Raw genomic sequence first — 16,302 nt, forward strand, 5'->3', positions numbered from 1 at the left:
GGAGTTCTTTAAAATTCACAGGGACAGCCTGGAGATTGAATAGAGGCTACCAAAATCCATCCTGAGATGTAGCAAAAAAAACCAAAAAAAACCAAAAAACCCTCACTTCCTGGAGGGGGATAGGAAACAGTCAGCACTTACAAAGAACTCTCCAGGAATTTCTTTTTTTTAAAAGGATCTTGCTTTGAAGTAGATGCTCCCAAAGAATGAGGCTTCCAGAGCTCAGCAATATTTAATGCACTGCCCCAGCAATGGATGACAATGTTGTTGTTTCAGCTATATTATAACAAAAATATTGTGGTTTTCCTGTATTCTGACAAAAGGAACTGCAGATTTACATCTCCTTCATCTCATTCCGAAGGAGCCCTCACGCCAAAAACGGGGAAGGGAGAGACCCCACTGGGTACAAAGGGCTCCTTGGAGGGGGATCTCCACTTGGGACTCAAGGAAAAGCCAAAAAAATATGAAACACCGCTTGAAAAACAACAAAAACAAAGCATTTTTCTACACCCATCAGCAACACACCCAGAGGATGAGCAGCTCCAGTCCAACCCTCTGGGTTTGTGCTGTCCTGGATTGAACATCCACATTTAACAGGGAAGAATTGTCTGGAATGCTTCAAGGAGCAGAATGGAGAATTCTCCATATCCTGGTCTCCACCTGAGCATTCCCAGAAACCCTCAGACAGTTCAAGGAGCAACTTGAATTCCAGAACATTCCATGGGGAATCCTCATATTTTATCCTGCAATTCCCAGAAGGAAAAGGGATCCAACCTCCCTGGAATACACAAACAGAATTTGACCATTCTTGTACCTCCTTGCTGAACAACCAGACTCCATCTGGGACAAGCTGGGAACACAAATCCCATTTCCAGCCATGATCCAGAGTCCTTCTCCACCCACCCATCCCATGCCTTTCCTGAAGGGAGAAAGCACAGCCAAAAAAGGCTGAGTTAAGGTGTTAGTCCATGGCAGCAATACCCAGAAAATCAGTTTTCCTAATATTTCCACAGAGAGGAATGCTTCCAGCAGGATTTGTCAACTCCCATTTAAGAATGGGTTGGAAAACTGCAAATAATCCAACTGAGAAAAAAAAAAAAATCCAACCTCCAAGAGAGCAACACCTGCAGCTCAGCCCAGGACAAAGCCCATGGCAGGAATTGGAGGTTCCTGATACCCAAATCACCTGTGGAAAGGGAATTTGGGAGGAAGAGATTCCCTGCCAGGAATGTCCTTCATTCCCTTCATCTCAAACGTGACCTTTCCATCAACTCCCCTCATCCTCAATTTAAAGAATTCCCTTTCTTTAAGGGCACAAGGGCAGAAAGAAATGCAGTGAAATTTAATCAAAAGCTTAACCAAAAAAAAATTAATAAAAATACCTTTAAATTTAAAAAATAAATTAAAATTTAAATATGCCAGGCAAAAGAGAAAAAGAAAAAATTTAAACATGCCAGAGGAAGAGCAAGACAAGCTGGAAAAATGAAAAAGCTACATACCCACAAATGCATCAACAAAACATTACTGCAGCTTTTGGCTCATTTTTAGTCACTTACCAAAGGAATACCTGCAAAACAAAATGAAGAGAAAGCAAAAGAATTAAAATTGGGGTTGATAAATTCAAGGGAATGACATCTTGTGCTGGTCTTGTTCCTCACTTCCAACATCTGGAGTTTCAAAATGCTGTCAGGGAGTACAGAAAAGTCCTGAATTGCATAAAATGTGGCAAAAATGGGAAAATGCTAAAATGCTGCTGCAGGGAATGGGAGAAAATTCCTGAATTTTTGGGCTGCTCAGCACTCCAAGGAATTTCCCCCTTCCTTTGGGACACAGGAGGGCTGCTCCTCCTTCCACTGCAATTCCCTTCAGCCTCAGCTGCACCACGGCGATTTTCTGTAAAATTACCAATTCTGATTAAAACTTACTTTTAATCCCAAAGCTGAGCAAGTTTTAAGATGCTGTTCTTCAAATTTTGTTTATTCCCAGTATGGTTTCAATCCCACATCAGGAATTTCTATATATTTATGTGTATTTGCATTTATTTGAATTTATTTATTTTTATATATTTTTAATTATTTATATGTATGAGTATTTGTTTATTTATACATATTTGTAGTTTATTTATATGTATTTTATTTATATATATTTGTATTTATTTATATTTGTATTTGCATTTATTTGTATTTATTTATATGTATTTGTAGCACATTAAACAAAACCAAAAAAACCACCCCAATACTAAGAAACACACCAGGTCTCAAAGATTTTAAGAAGGATCTGCTACAACTGAAAATATCCTCAATAAGTTACATTTTATACTCATCATTGATGGTTTTTGAACCAATCAACCTCAATATTTTACACCATATTTAACAACAATTTCCTACAGATTTACTGATGTATAAAGAGAAAAAAAAAACAGGATAATTTGTAATTTAATGAATAATAAAAGCAGCTTTTTCTGAAGTTATTTGTCATTAAGGGAACCTCACTCTGCTGATCCCCACCCCGCTCCTGGTGCTGCTCAACACCAACTCACAGGAACCATTCTCATTTCTTGGCACAAGCTAAGAACCCCCTGAGGCTCATTTAAACCACCCCCCCCAAATGAGGAATTAATAAAATATTGTATTTTGCTGAACCACATGAAGTTTTCTGACGTGTGTCTGGTGCTGATTACATCAATCCAGGCTCCCAGCCCCGTCATGTGATGACAGGCAAACACTTGTGGATTTATTTCTCTGAAGAAGCCTGCGAGACAAATGCCAAGGAAACCAAACCAAATGGCCCACTCTGAATCCATAAAAGCAGCAGGAATTCTTGCAGGGATTTCTTAGGTTTTAATAGGTACAAGCAGGGCAGGTACCCAATTCCCACAGATTTCAGGTCAGGGGTTTAGAATTTAATCACCAGTTTCTTCTTTTCAAGGTGGCTATAATGAGTTAACAGAAGTATTTATTAAAAAATGTGTGGGTTTTTTTTTTTCCCCCCACATTTTGGTATTTGAAGCATTCCCAACAGATAATAAGGAAAAACATGGATTTGATATCGCAGGCCTGGGGGTAAATTTCACCAGCAGAACTTTTGATCTGCACGTTGTCAAATGCAGAAATTCTGCTGATTCAAAGTATATTCCACTTGGATTGCATAAATGCCATTAAAAAGTGATGTCAGGGCTGTTTTCTGCTGGAAGAGACAGCATTTTTAGCCCTGACTTGTCAGGGGAGGAAAATCCACATCTCACTTAGCCTGGATCAGCTGGGAATCATAAACATCATTTAATATCTGAGTTAAATTGTTTTCAGCACCTTGTCCTGATGATTAATTCTAGCTTCAGTGTATTCCTGGAAAGCAAAAACTGAGAGCAAAACCTGCTTTGAACCCCGTTATTCCCAAGGAAAACACTTCCTGCTGTCAGGGGTTTGAGGACACAGCTCTGCAAAACCTTCCAGGGAGCAGGAATTCCCCCCCAACACAAAATGCCACCTTTTCCAGAGAATTCCTTCCTTCCTGCATGCAAAGCAGGGGGAAGGATGGGTTTTATTTGCTGGAGGAGGAGCTCATCAGCCACACTTGCCCCATAAATTCACATTTCCTTCTCCACTCAGCTGCCCCAGAGCTGCTCAGGTTATTTCATGCAGGGGTTGTTTGGGATAGGGGTCTCTAAACCTGTAAAACATTCCCAAAAAGATATTCCAGACAGAGTCCATTAAAAATAGGATAAACCACGCAGATTTTACCTTTCCATCTATAAATTCTGTTTGTTTTACATCTATAAATTGGATGCTCTGAGGGAAACCCAGCTGAATTTGTACTAAAAACAGAGCAAAACCAGCTCCAGCCCAGCAGTGCCCAACAGCACCAGCTCCTTCCAGCTGAATTCCCTGCTCATCCCTAAATCTGCAGCTGGTGTTAACAGCTCCCACTGCTGCTCCCCACAGAGAACATCCCCATGGAAAGTGATCCCAGATGGCAACTTGGATGATTCCATCACAAATCCCTCTCCTTCCCTGGGCTCTGGAGCTTGGGAGGAGGGAAAAGTTATGGGTACAGGTATATTTTCTATTCTCCACCAGGATCTGGTCCCCAGAAGGTTTCCAGGAGGTCTCCACAAGGTGGGAGCTCCAGTGTGAGCTGGGAAAGTTGGGAATGTGGCATTTGAACTCTGCAGGGAGGGATGGATCTCCATCCCCATCCCAGGGGATCATCTGCCCTGGAGCAGCCCCAGGTCACAGCAGGCAACCCAAGGGAGCTTCCTTCCAAAATCCCAGGGACAGGGAAAGCTGCGTGAGCCACCTGCCACAAATCCAGCAGGGTGGTAAAGGGTGAAGCCATGAAAGGACAGAAAATGTGGGAAATGCACCTGTCTGAGAAGAGGATTGGGAGAGAATCACCTGGTCAGGCAGAAATTGAGATTTCCCCTCCCTCTCCAGGCACCCAGCCTGGGATTATTCCACAGGGACATTTCCTTAAGCCTGACCTGGATCTTCCTTCCCACCACACAAACCAGCAGCTCCTTGTCCTCTCTCCAGGGACACAGGACAGAGAACAGAACCCTGGGGTGGTTTGGGCTGGAAAGAGCTCAGATCCCACCCAGTGCCACCCCTGCCATGGCAGGGCCACCTCCCACTGTCCCAGGTGCTCCAAGCCCTGTCCAGGGCCACCTCCAGGGATGACTCCACAACCCCTCTGTGCCAGGGTTCCAACCTCTGCTTCTTTCACAGGCTTCATCTCTGTCTCCTTTCCCTCAGCTAATTACTTTAATTAGCTTTTTTAATTTTCCCTCAGCTAATCCAACTCAGCTCCTTCAGCTTTTCCCCCCTGTGCCAAGGCTGGAGCCTCTCCTGTGCCCACAGCCACTTCCAGAGCAAGGGGACACCCAGACACTGCCACTTCCCTGGCCCTGAGCAGTGGAAAAGCTCATCCACAGCTTCCAAAAGTTACTGAAAGCTCGCTGGAAAACCACAATGTACCAACCAAATTAAAGCTGTAAACACTTAGGATGGAAAAACACCCCCCCTCTTTTTTTTTTTTTCTTTTTTTTTTTTCCTAGGACCTGGGGATTCACTTCCCCAGCCCAGTTGGGAAACATCCCTGGCAAAATCCATCAAAATGAGATCCAGGACTAGGCTGGTGCGCCATTAATTTCAGAACATCATTAACTTGAAAGTGTGGGGGTAAAAACCCTTTTTGACAGCTGGTTTTGGTCCCTGCCAAGCCTTCAGCACTGCACAGCGATGGTGGGGGGAGGAAATCAGCTGGAATGGGAGCAAATGAAACCAGTCTGGTTTCTGGATTCACTTTCTTGTGGTCACAGAGCTCTAAAAGCTGGGATTCTGTGCTCTGTAATTACAACATCCACATTGAAATGGGAGGAATGGGGCTAACATTAGAAATAAAGGATGAGGAGGAGGAGGAGGTTTGCTCCTCGTGCTGGGAAAGGTGCCTGGGCAGGGCTGGAGCCAAGCAGGGGTGAGGAATGGGATGTCCCACCCGTGCATCCACCTGGCTGTGACACAAAGCATCACACTGTGACACAAAACATCACTGCCCTGGCTGGGCCTGCTCAGGAGAGCAAATGTGAACGGTGCAGCTGAGCCTCAGCACTCAGCAGCTCTGTCCATGCTCCTTCCCCAAATCACAGACGGCTCCTGAGCCTGCACAGCCTGACAGACCCCAGTGGGGTTTGCTTTGGTCAAACCCTGCCAGAGCCAAGAGCAGGTGCTGAGGTGGCAGCTTGGGAATCCCACTGGGAGCTGCTCCTTGGGCTGCACACTGAGCCCAGGGAAAGGGGAAAACGGGATCAGAGCCCAGGCTGAGCATCCCTGAGCTGGGATGAACCCCAGCAGCAGGAGCTGATGGAAAACCTCGGGAGCAGCAGCAGCCTGGACACATCCAGGATCCAGAACAAGTGGGAATCACCTCCTGAGCACTGCTGAGATCCTGCTGCTACCAGCAGGAAGGTTCTGCAGGCAAAATCCCAGGAAAACAGGATGGCAGGAATTGGTTGATTAAAAGAGGAACCCTTTAATTGCATTAAATTGCATTTTTTTAATAAATTCCTATAAATATATGCATTTCTATTGCATATAATATATATACAATATAAACGCATATGTATTGCATATGTTATATAATATTATATAACATATGATATTATATGTTATATATAATATTAAATGTTATATATAAAATTGTGCAATATTTATAATGCATTTATGCATTATAAATATTGCACAATTTTAATGGCATTAATGAATCTCTCTGGGGCTAGCCCCTGCTGCCCAGCACTCTGCAGACTGGGATTGCCCAGTGCCACCTGCACCCACCCCACCCAGGACCAGCAACCTCCCACATTCCAGCTCTGCAGCACCAACCCAGCCACGGAGCAGCTCCTGCTGCCACCCACTCCCAACCCCAGCTGAGCAGACCCCACTGGGACCTCTCAAGAGCTGCTCCCACCCCAATCCCAACCCCAAACCCGGGGCAAGGAGGGGAAAACCTTCCTCATGCTGGGACAGGAGGGGGGGAAACGTTCAGTGATTCATTTCTGCCATCAGCCACGATTCAATTTCCATCTCTCACCCCAAATATGGTTCTCATTAGCTTCATTAGCTCCCAGTTGTGCTGCAAGGCAGCGGTGTCACATGGAATTAATCTTTGTTTTCATTAATGTGTCATCCCCAGCGCTCAGGGCTGCTCGCAGCATTCTTTGAAACCGATCCATTCCCTCTCTTCTGGGCGGGGAGGAAGTGCCAAAAAGCAGCTTCCTGGGCAGGAAGGATGACCCCCTGAGATGCTGCAGCTCTGGCTTGATGTTTGCAGAGATCATCTTTTCTTGCTGGGGACACAGGGAGGGCAGCTCCCAGCAAAAAGGGATGCGAGGCTGAGATAACAAAGAAATTCCTGAGCCTCCCTGCCAAGGCTTGATTAAGGAATCAGATATTCTAACTTTTCTAGGTGTTTGTTTTTTGGGGTATTTTGGAGAGCTGGGAAAGCAAAGCCAGGTTGCAAAAAGGGCTCTGTACACAAGGCTCTAAAAACCTCCAATTTAGCAAAAGCACCAAGGTGATGAGATTTATCTAAAGATATTTCTCTTTAATACACAAAACTGGACACTGGATTCAGGCACAACAGGAATTTCTGCTTTCACTTCCCACCTGAACAGAAAGCTGGTCTCAGTTAAGAATTACAGCCCCTCAGTACAAGCTTGTATCACTTCCAGACATGATAAAGCAGGATAGAGACTGATGGGAAGCCCCTGCCAAGGTCACCCTGTCAAGCACAGCTGCCACATCCATTCCTGCCTGTGCAGTGATCCCTGAGAACTTCCCACGTGTCCTGATAAAAGCCAGGACACCCAGGTTGCCATTCCTTTCCTCACAGCCCCTGATTGTTCACACACCTTACTGTGAATCTACCCCAGAATTACTCAGTCATTTTAGAAGTGCATTAGTGATTCTGCTACAAAAACTGATTTAATTCCTGCTGGAAGCCTCTCCCACAGAGCTTGTCCTGCTCATCCCCACAAACACAATCCCACAGAAGTGACACCCCTTTTTTTCCATAAAAAAAAGTCTTCCTGAATTATCCAAACTGCTTAAAAATTCACTGATTCCTGCTGCCTTGGGGATTTTTTGGGGATTTTTTTCATCTGCTGCTGAGGACAGGGCTCCCCAAGACCAGAGGAAACCCCAGGATGAATGGGCAGAGGTATGGAGCTGGGATAGGGATGGAATGGGATCATCCTTAAATTCCCTTCCAACCCAAAGCACTCCAGGATGATCCTGTCCACACTCCTGTGCTCTCACCATCAAAGGGTCACAAACAAAAGTGCTTAAAAATGGGAATGTTTTGCAAAATCCAGCCCTGCTTCAACCCTGGCTGCTTTCCAAGCTGGAGTGAGGAACTCAAGGACCTGTCTGCAACCTTTACTGGGCTGGATCACTCTGGGCAAAGCACCTGAACTCTCAGAACCCAAAGGTGGAGAAAATAACAGGAAAAAAGCACTGGAAGAGGTTGATTTAATGGCCACTCAGATGCTCCTGGAGAGGGAAAACACTCCCTGAGCATCTCCTGAGCCCCACTGCAGCTCAGCCTGGCCCAGCCCCTGATTAAATCCTGCATGGTTCAAGTGCTTTTTAATGAGAATAAACCCCACAAACCCCCCACCACACTGCAGCCCTTCCTCTTTCTCTGTTGCAGATGAACTCCTGAGGACACTCATTTAATTGCAATTAAAGCACCTGCCTCAGAGCCAAGCCTGCCTGACCTGCTGCACACTTGGCCTTCCAAAATCTCCTTGAATGGGAAATTCCCAAGCTGCCCCCTTCCAGCAGCTAAAGGTGAAAAAGCTCCAGGAACTTGGGGGGCAGAAACTGAGGCACTCCCTCCACTCTGGGTAATTTTTTGGGCTTCAAAGGGCACATTTCATATTCCTTGCAGGATAAAAAGGAGCTGCCTGGTCCTTTTCTCTGGCCCCCCCAAATCCCTGCCTGGTCCTTCTCTCTGGCCCCCCCAAATCCCTGCTTTTCCACATCCTTTTCCACAAGGGAAGACCCCACTAAAAAGAACTTTGCAGCTCATGCTATAACATTTTATTTATTGCCTTGTTTAACTTATTCCCTTGAGCTCCTGTAACTCAACCAGAATCTAGAAAGAAAATAAAGGCAACAGGATTTAAAATCCCACAATTCCAGGTGGTTTTTTTTTTTTCTTTTTTAATCTGTGCTGTCTGACAATGGGCAATGAGCTTTGGGAACACAAGAACCCAGGGGAAGGAAGGGTTTTCAGATGCCAGTTGGAAATGCTGGAAGGGAGGAAACAACAGGAGAAGAAACAGGAGATCAGTGGCAGAGTAGCTGAAAAGTTTGTTTCTATAAGAAAATGTAATAGCTCTCTGGAGACACCTTACTGGGGGATAAAAGTGAATTTATCCCAGAATTACTCAGTCATTTTAGAAGTGCATTAGTGATTCTGGTACAAAAACTGATTTAATTCCTGCTGGAAGCCTCTCCCCCAGAGCTGGTCCTGCTCATCCCCACAAACACAACCCCACACCACAAATGGAGGCTGCCTGGGGTCACCTGCAATGAGGATTTTGATTAAACCAACCAAGCTTTTCCCACATCCTTGTTTAAATGGATGAAAACCCAGGACAGGAATATTCAGGAGGAAGTGGGGAGAAAGGCAAGGCCGTTTGTGTGGGGCCAGTGGAGCTGCACCCTGCACAAGCTGCAAAATGGATGTTGGACTAGGAGGAATTCCCACAAAAAAATTTTTTAAAACATCTTTAAACAGCTTCTACTCAACTCAAACCGACTACTGTCACTTTACTCCTATTTTACTACTGCAAAAATGACAGGAATAATCGAGGTTAAAATGAACATAATGATTCAGCACTTCACCCAACAGGTCAGGTATTAAATATTTTTCTGCCCTGGCAGATTTTGAACTTCTTGACAGTCTCCTACTTCAAAAGGAAAAAGTTCAAAGTGGCAGATGGGGAAAAAAGAAAAAAAAATGCAGTATTTTAAGGCAGACACACTGAGCTTCTGATGGAAGTGTGACACCATCACGTGGGTGGCCTTGACCCCAAACACATCCAGGTTTAGTCTGCACAGGCCCACAGCTGGTTTGGGAAACCCAGCAGGACAAAAACCACCACATTTCGAGGTGGAGAGCACTGGCAATCCCCACCCCACACATATAAAAACCAAAATAAATCCATTTCTCTGCAAGGTCACTTCACTGTGAGAACCACCAAAGTGCATCTTTATTCAAGGCTGCTGAAGGAGACAAGGACAACAAACTGGCAAAGCCAAGGGCCACAAGCTGGGCCTGGTTCTTGGCATTTTAGGCTGCCCAAGCATTCCTTATCCTGCAAACAGCTCAGGGGAGCAGCTTTTTAAGGGGTTTCAGACCCTCCAAGCCTCAGCTGTGCTGGCCCCAGCTGCCAGGTGGGGCCAGGGCAGGCAGGGAACGTGTCCTGCCCTTCAAAGGCCACACTTTGCTCTTCTGAAGCTCCCCCTGGCTGAGCCCAAGCCAGCTGGGCAGCAGTTGAAAGAGCTGCTCCTTCAGCAGCCCAAAACAAATAGGGACATTTAAAATTAAAATAGACAAAAGGGCGATAAAAGGAATAAATTGTCCCTCTCTGGCCCAGAGAAGAGAGCTCTATTCCTGCTGATCCTGCTGCATCTCCCCTGGAGGGGCTTCCCAGGGAGGCTCAGCTGAGGATTGTGGTGGATGGGGAGAGCCCACAGGAGCCCAGGCTGGCCAGTGGATAGGGACAGCAGGGTTGCACAAAAAAAAAAAAATCTCAAAATAATGTTTTTATTTTGAGGCACAAAAGATTTTTTTTTAATATATTTGGGCCACAGGAGGAATTTCCTGCTCATTTCAGAGACCTCTCTGCTGGGCTGCCTCATCACTCCAGCCAGGAATGCCTGGCATTGTCCTGCCCACCTCAGGAGAGCTGTGCTCTCTTCAGGTGCTCTGGAGAAGCAGCAGAACCCATCAAAACCTCTCAGCCTGCCCCAAACTGGGAGCAAGACAATCCCTGCAGCACCTAACCCCACCCAGAAACCAGTGTGAGAAGGAGATGGGAAGCCAGCCTGGGTTTTAAGGCCAGCCTGGGTTTTGGGGCCAATACTGCAGATTTTGGGTACCCTGAGCTCCTCCCTGTGCAGCACCCAACTCCTGAAGGACAGGGAGCAGTGAGTGAGCCCTGCTTTGTTCCTTCCCTGCATTGGGAGCAGCCAGCACCCCTGTGCCCTGGGAATTCCACGTCACACTGGAATAATCTGGGTTTGCCCCATTGCAGAGGATCTGATGGAAAATGAGCCCACAGCTGAATGAGCAGGAGTCTTCTCCCTTCCCAAGAACCACCTCATTTCCTGTTTAATACTGAAATCAAGAGGAAGAGCAGCTGAGGGAACACCTCCAATCGCCCTTTTCTGCTCCCCCTTCCCCCTTGGTGAGTTTTTGTTGTACACCAGGCTAAATTTCACCCCCCAAATCTCAAGGAGCAAAGGAGGGGAAAAAAAGAAAATAATCCATCCTTATCCCAACTATGAGGAGTCAATTCCTTTCAAGCACAACAGGCTCCAGGTGCATTCCTGCCAGGATCATTGGCCTGGAGCTGGGAGGGGACCCCAGCTCTCATCCCTGAGCAGGAACTGGGGTTTGGGTAAGGGCTGGGGAGGAGAGGGACAGGTTCCTCTCTGTACCCCCCACCCTTGGCCTCTTCCTTAAAAAAGGTGCCCAAAGAGCCACTCAGAGCTCACCAAGCACAACTGGAATTATTGTGGGAAAACCTCAGGAATTCTGCAGGACTGTCAGAGGAGCCAGCACCCCCCAAGCCAGGAAAAGTGGGAGCAGAGGGGCAGCACAGCACCCACTGCCCCAAGACATGGCATAAAACCACATTCCAGGTGGGGTTTTTTAAAAAATAATAAAACTACAAGAGCTCTACAGCACAGCACCAGCACAGGGAGCACTCCAGAGAGCTGTGGGCACTAATGAAGAGAGCCTGTCTTAATTATCCCACTGCTCCAGGAATTAACAGATCAAACCTCCAGCCCTGGGGTCACTGCAGCTCCAAAGCTCAGCTACAAAACCTTGGCAGCTTCAGGGGGAGGCTGTTGGGATTTTTCCCTTCTCCCCTCCAAACAGAAACACAAAGAGGAAGAAGTCAAGGATCACAGCCAGGTTTTGCTCCTGTACCCCTGGAAGCCAGAGCAGGAGGATCCTTGAATTCCTGCCCTTCCACATTAAAACATCCAGAAAATAGACAAGAAATCCTGGAATAATCTAGGAACAGGCAATGGAAAACCATCCACTGAGTTATTTGTCCAACCCTGTGGCTTGGTGTCCTAGCTTTAATTTGGTGCTGAGTGAAGAGCTCAGAGAATGGAGCTTTTCAGAGGCTGCTCTCCTTCACCCACTGACATTCCAGCTGCAGTAGGATGGGAATGAACGGGGCAGCACATGCAAACCCTTCACACCAAACCCACTGAGCCCATCAGTGCAAAAGGTGCCCTGCTGTAAAGCCAGAACATTTGGGAAGAATCTCCCTGGGCACCTCCTGATGGCAGAAGCTTCCCCCTCCACACGAGCTCAGCCACAGCAAGAGGCACCTCAGGAGGTGACCTGATGAAATTTGGGGTTTTCATCCTCTTTCAGACAATGCATTTGGGGCCTGAACAAGAGCAAGGACAAGCCAAACCCTTTATTTTAGCACCACAGCCCTCCCCTGCAGCAGGGTGATTTACAGGAGTCAGGGTTTCTCTTTTCCCTCCCACAAACTTTCTGTCCTTAGTGTGAAACACAGATTGCAGCTCTCTCTTGGACAGAGCTGAAAACTGAGAAACCCTAAAAAACCCTAAAAGCCTAAAATGATGGAGGGAATTGCCTTGCAACAGCCATGAGGGGAAGCACTGCACAGCTGGGATAACACAGTGTGGAAGGCCATGGAACCACGGAATGAAGATCAGCAAATCCCACCCTGCACCAATGAGCAGAGGAGAACTCAGGGCAGATATCCCAGCTAAGACAGAGCTGGGACATTGCCATCAATCATTTGTGTCCATAAATCTTTCCTGCCAGGTGCTGCCCTTATCTCACATTCATTCCTACAGGGATAATCTGGTGAGGAGCAATCACAAATTGGACTGGAAATCCAAACTGCACCAGGAAAACTCAATGTGTACCACAAAGAGCACAAGGGAAAAGCAGAGCAGAGGGATCGAGCACCCACCAGATCTGTCCAACGTTGACCAGGGAGAGGTAGAGGAGCCACAGCAGGGACATGAGGACCATGTTGGCACAGCCAGTCAGCAGCACAAAGGCTGCCACTGCCAGGCCAGCCAGGGCCAGGCAATCCAGGGTGCTGTCCATGGCAGACCAGTCCAGGAACCAGATGAGAGTGGGGGCATAGCTCAGGGCATCCAGGCCAACCTTGCCCTTGAAGTATTTCTTGACCTCCTGCAGGTAGAGCTTGCAGGGGAGCAGCCCCTTCTCCCCTATCAGCTGCTTGTTCTGATGAAAGGCCACCAAGAAGGCCACAACTGCAGGGGAAAAAAGAGAGGGAAAACCTGTGTGAGGAACCATCCAGGGTGACAGAGCTGATCAGAATGCAGAGCTAGAGGAGTCATTCTTGGAAGGAATTTATTCCCAAGTCCTTATCTCCACTAAAATCCAACAGAGTCACTAGAGAGCCCAACAAAAGGTGCCCTGGGTTGCACCTGGAGGATCTTTAAGGTCCCTCCCAACCCAAACCATCCCAGGATTCTGTGGTTTCTATGAACCACAACGCAGCAGGCAAAGGAATTCTATCAATCCTGACTTGGCTTTGGAGGAGAACAATCTCCAGCTTTATGTAACATTACCTGGGCATCTATCAAGTCCCAGAATCTTTTCCTTGTATTGAAAACACTTCATATACCAAAATACTGTCAATTAGATAGCTTAAAATCATTTATACCATTGATGAGGTGTTCACAGAACCCCAGGATGGTTTGGGCTGGAAGGGACCTTGGAGATCCTCTCATCCCACCCCTGCCATGGCAGGGACACTTCCCCTGTCCCAGTGTCCAGCCTGGCCTTGGGCACTGCCAGGGATCCAGGGTGGGCACCCTGTGCCAGGGCCTGCCCACCCTGCCAGGGAACAATTCCCAATTCCCAATCTCCCATCCAGCCCTGCCCTCTGGCACTGGGAGCCATTCCCTGTGTCCTGTCCCTCCATCCTTGTCCCCAGTCCCTCTGCAGCTCTCCTGGAGCCCCTTCAGGCCCTGCCAGGGGCTCTGAGCTCTCCCTGGAGCTTCTCCTGTCCAGGTGAGCACCCCCAGCTCTCCCAGCCTGGCTCCAGCCCTGGAATTGCTCCAATTCCTTCCCATGCTGAGGACCCTGAGCTGCTCAAAGCACACTCAGTTCTTGGAGTTCATGGTTCAACCCCACAACTGCCCAGAACAGCAACTCTGACCCTCTGCACACCCTGGAAGGCTGGAAATCCAAAATCTTACCATTTTCCCACCCCTTAAATTCCCCCTTTTCCATGTCCTTACAGCTGTCCCATTTATAGTGTTTCTGCTCCAGCCATGGACACTCTTAGAGCAGCCAGCTGCTTTTTTTAACAGCACATCAGCAATTTAATTACAGCTCATAGACCTAGCATTTGATGCCCTACAGAGAAAGTTGGGCAGTTTTTAGGCATTATCTCATATTTTAGGCATCTCTTGCAGTTACCAATTTGCAGTTTGTAACTCCAGTAATCTCCATGTCTCGGGGAAAAAAATAAAAAATGAGGAGGGCCAACATTTCCTGATTAGACTGCATCCACTAATTTACCCATCCTTCAAACATTACCCAAACACCAGCCACGTCATGGGCAGCAGCACCAGAGCTCCTGGAAAAGGCCAATTTGTTCCCCTCCCCAATCTTCCTCGGTTAATGATCAAATCTGTTTCCTTCCTTATCTCAATGCTGGCATTCTGCAAACAACAACCCTGGTGTTCATCTGGTGTCTCTCACTGGGAGCACTGGGGGAGAGGCTGTGTGAAATCAGAGCCCAAATTCCCATTTCTTTGAAGTCTGAAGCAGCAACCCAAAGTCTGCAGCCCCAGGGAATCCGACTGAAAGTCCCATTCCCCAGACAAAGGTCTCCAGTGGGTTCCACTTAATCCACTTAACGCTCCCCCAGCTCTCTGCACACAGCCATGGGTTTTATTCTCATTTAAAAACCACTAAAAGTCATCATCAGCACACAGCAGAGGTCACTGGGAGGGTTCCCTTTGATTCCAGAAGCTCCTGAACCCCAGGGATGGCACAATAAAGTTGGGAGTTAATGGGTTGTGTCTCTTCCCATCCATCTTTTCTACACAGTGAATGATTTTACAAATAAGAGACATTTTTCTTCAATTCCTTTGCTCAATTATGGATAGAGAAAGATATGAGAAAAGCTGATTCAAACACTACAGGATCAGTTCTGGGACACAAAGTAAGTGTTTTCTATTTTATCCATATTTTTCTACTAACACTCAGCTCAGCATAACTATGTAATCAGAAAGCCTGACATGAAACCAGCAGAAATAAAATTCTTCTGAGCTTTAGGTAGCTTAATATCTTCATTTTTGGCTTTAAAAAAGCCAACTGAAAGCCAGTTCTGCCTTGAAACTCTGTGGCTTGATTTCCCATGATTAGCACTGCAATTTGCTGCACAGTTTTCCACAAGTGCTAATCAAATTCACCTCTAAATGCTCCAGAATTGCTGCCCCAACCCATAAATGCTGAGCAGGTTTTTGCCTAAAAAAAGTCCAAATTAGACCCCTGTGCCGTGCACGAGACAAACAAGGAAAGGGTAAATTAGGAAAAACAAACACCAGCAATTCCAGCAAAGTGCACACTGGATGGACACGATCCTGCTCAGCCTCTCCGAGCCTGCAGACAGCAAAGGATGGGTTGGAGTTGCCATGAAATGCACATTTTGGATGGCCCAGCTCAGACTCCAAAGGGGTTTTCCCATTTCCCTCTGCTGGGATTTCCATCCACAATGAAAACCCAGCAGCACCAGCCCTAATTTTGGGAGGATTCACCTGGCCCAAAGCAAACCCCGTGGTTCCAGCTGTGTCCGATCCATCACCTGCCAGGTGACGCTGGCACTCCCGGAGCTCCATCCCGGATCCAGCTCCCTCTCCTGGACACTCCCCACGCTCAGTGTCGGCATCGCTGCAGGCTCCCTCTCCACCCATCCCCAGCATCTTTGGGACGGGTTCATCCCCACCCAGCTCCCACCTCCACCCATCCCTGCTCCATCTCCTGAGGTTTCCCCCTCAGGCTGCAGCTCCTGCGCTGCTGGACACGGGGAAGAGCTGAAACTAAAGAAACTGCAGAGGATTTCAGCAGCACAGGAGATGCTCAGACCCAGGAGGGAAAAGGGGAAGTTATTTGTCAGCTTGTCATTGCTTCCTCTCCCTGAAGCCCAGAGAAACTGGAGCCTCAAATTCAGTGTAACAGACCCTGCTGCCTTCTCCAGGAACCTTCCCTTTGACCACGGCTTGGTCAGGGGGTAGAAAAATCCCTTTTCCCCCAAAGCCTGTGCTCCTTCCTCTTCCTTAATCCTTATTCTGGAACCTCTCTCCCTGTGGCCTCCCTGTGTTTGGGGATTTCTTTGCTTCCGCTTTGGGCACTGAGTGGCAGCATCAGCACCGTGCTGGGCTTGGGGCACTCTGCCCCACCTCTCCTTGCCCCTGGAGCCTTTCCCTGGGGCTCTGCACCCTCCAGGCCTCCTGAGCTGGCACAAGCCCC

At 47.4% G+C, this 16,302-nt stretch overlaps 1 protein-coding gene across 3 annotated transcripts in view; it reads right to left on the reverse strand.

The window, feature by feature from the left end:
- The window catches only part of LMF1 (lipase maturation factor 1), a 139,978-nt gene that overhangs the window by 118,534 nt on the left and 5,142 nt on the right, over positions 1 to 16,302 (reverse strand). For all 3 annotated transcript variants that reach the window (XM_071444891.1, XM_071444892.1, XM_071444893.1), the window contains exons 2-3: positions 12,758 to 13,067; positions 1,557 to 1,567 (exon numbers count right to left, since the gene is read on the reverse strand). In XM_071444891.1, the coding sequence (XP_071300992.1) occupies positions 1,557 to 1,567; positions 12,758 to 13,067 (321 nt within the window). The remainder of the gene's footprint in view (positions 1 to 1,556; positions 1,568 to 12,757; positions 13,068 to 16,302) is intronic.

The sequence above is a fragment of the Agelaius tricolor genome, unplaced genomic scaffold, assembly GCF_023055355.1.
Source record: "Agelaius tricolor isolate 1412-34295 unplaced genomic scaffold, bAgeTri1.0.p SCAF_19, whole genome shotgun sequence".
NCBI classification, from domain to species: domain Eukaryota; kingdom Metazoa; phylum Chordata; class Aves; order Passeriformes; family Icteridae; genus Agelaius; species Agelaius tricolor.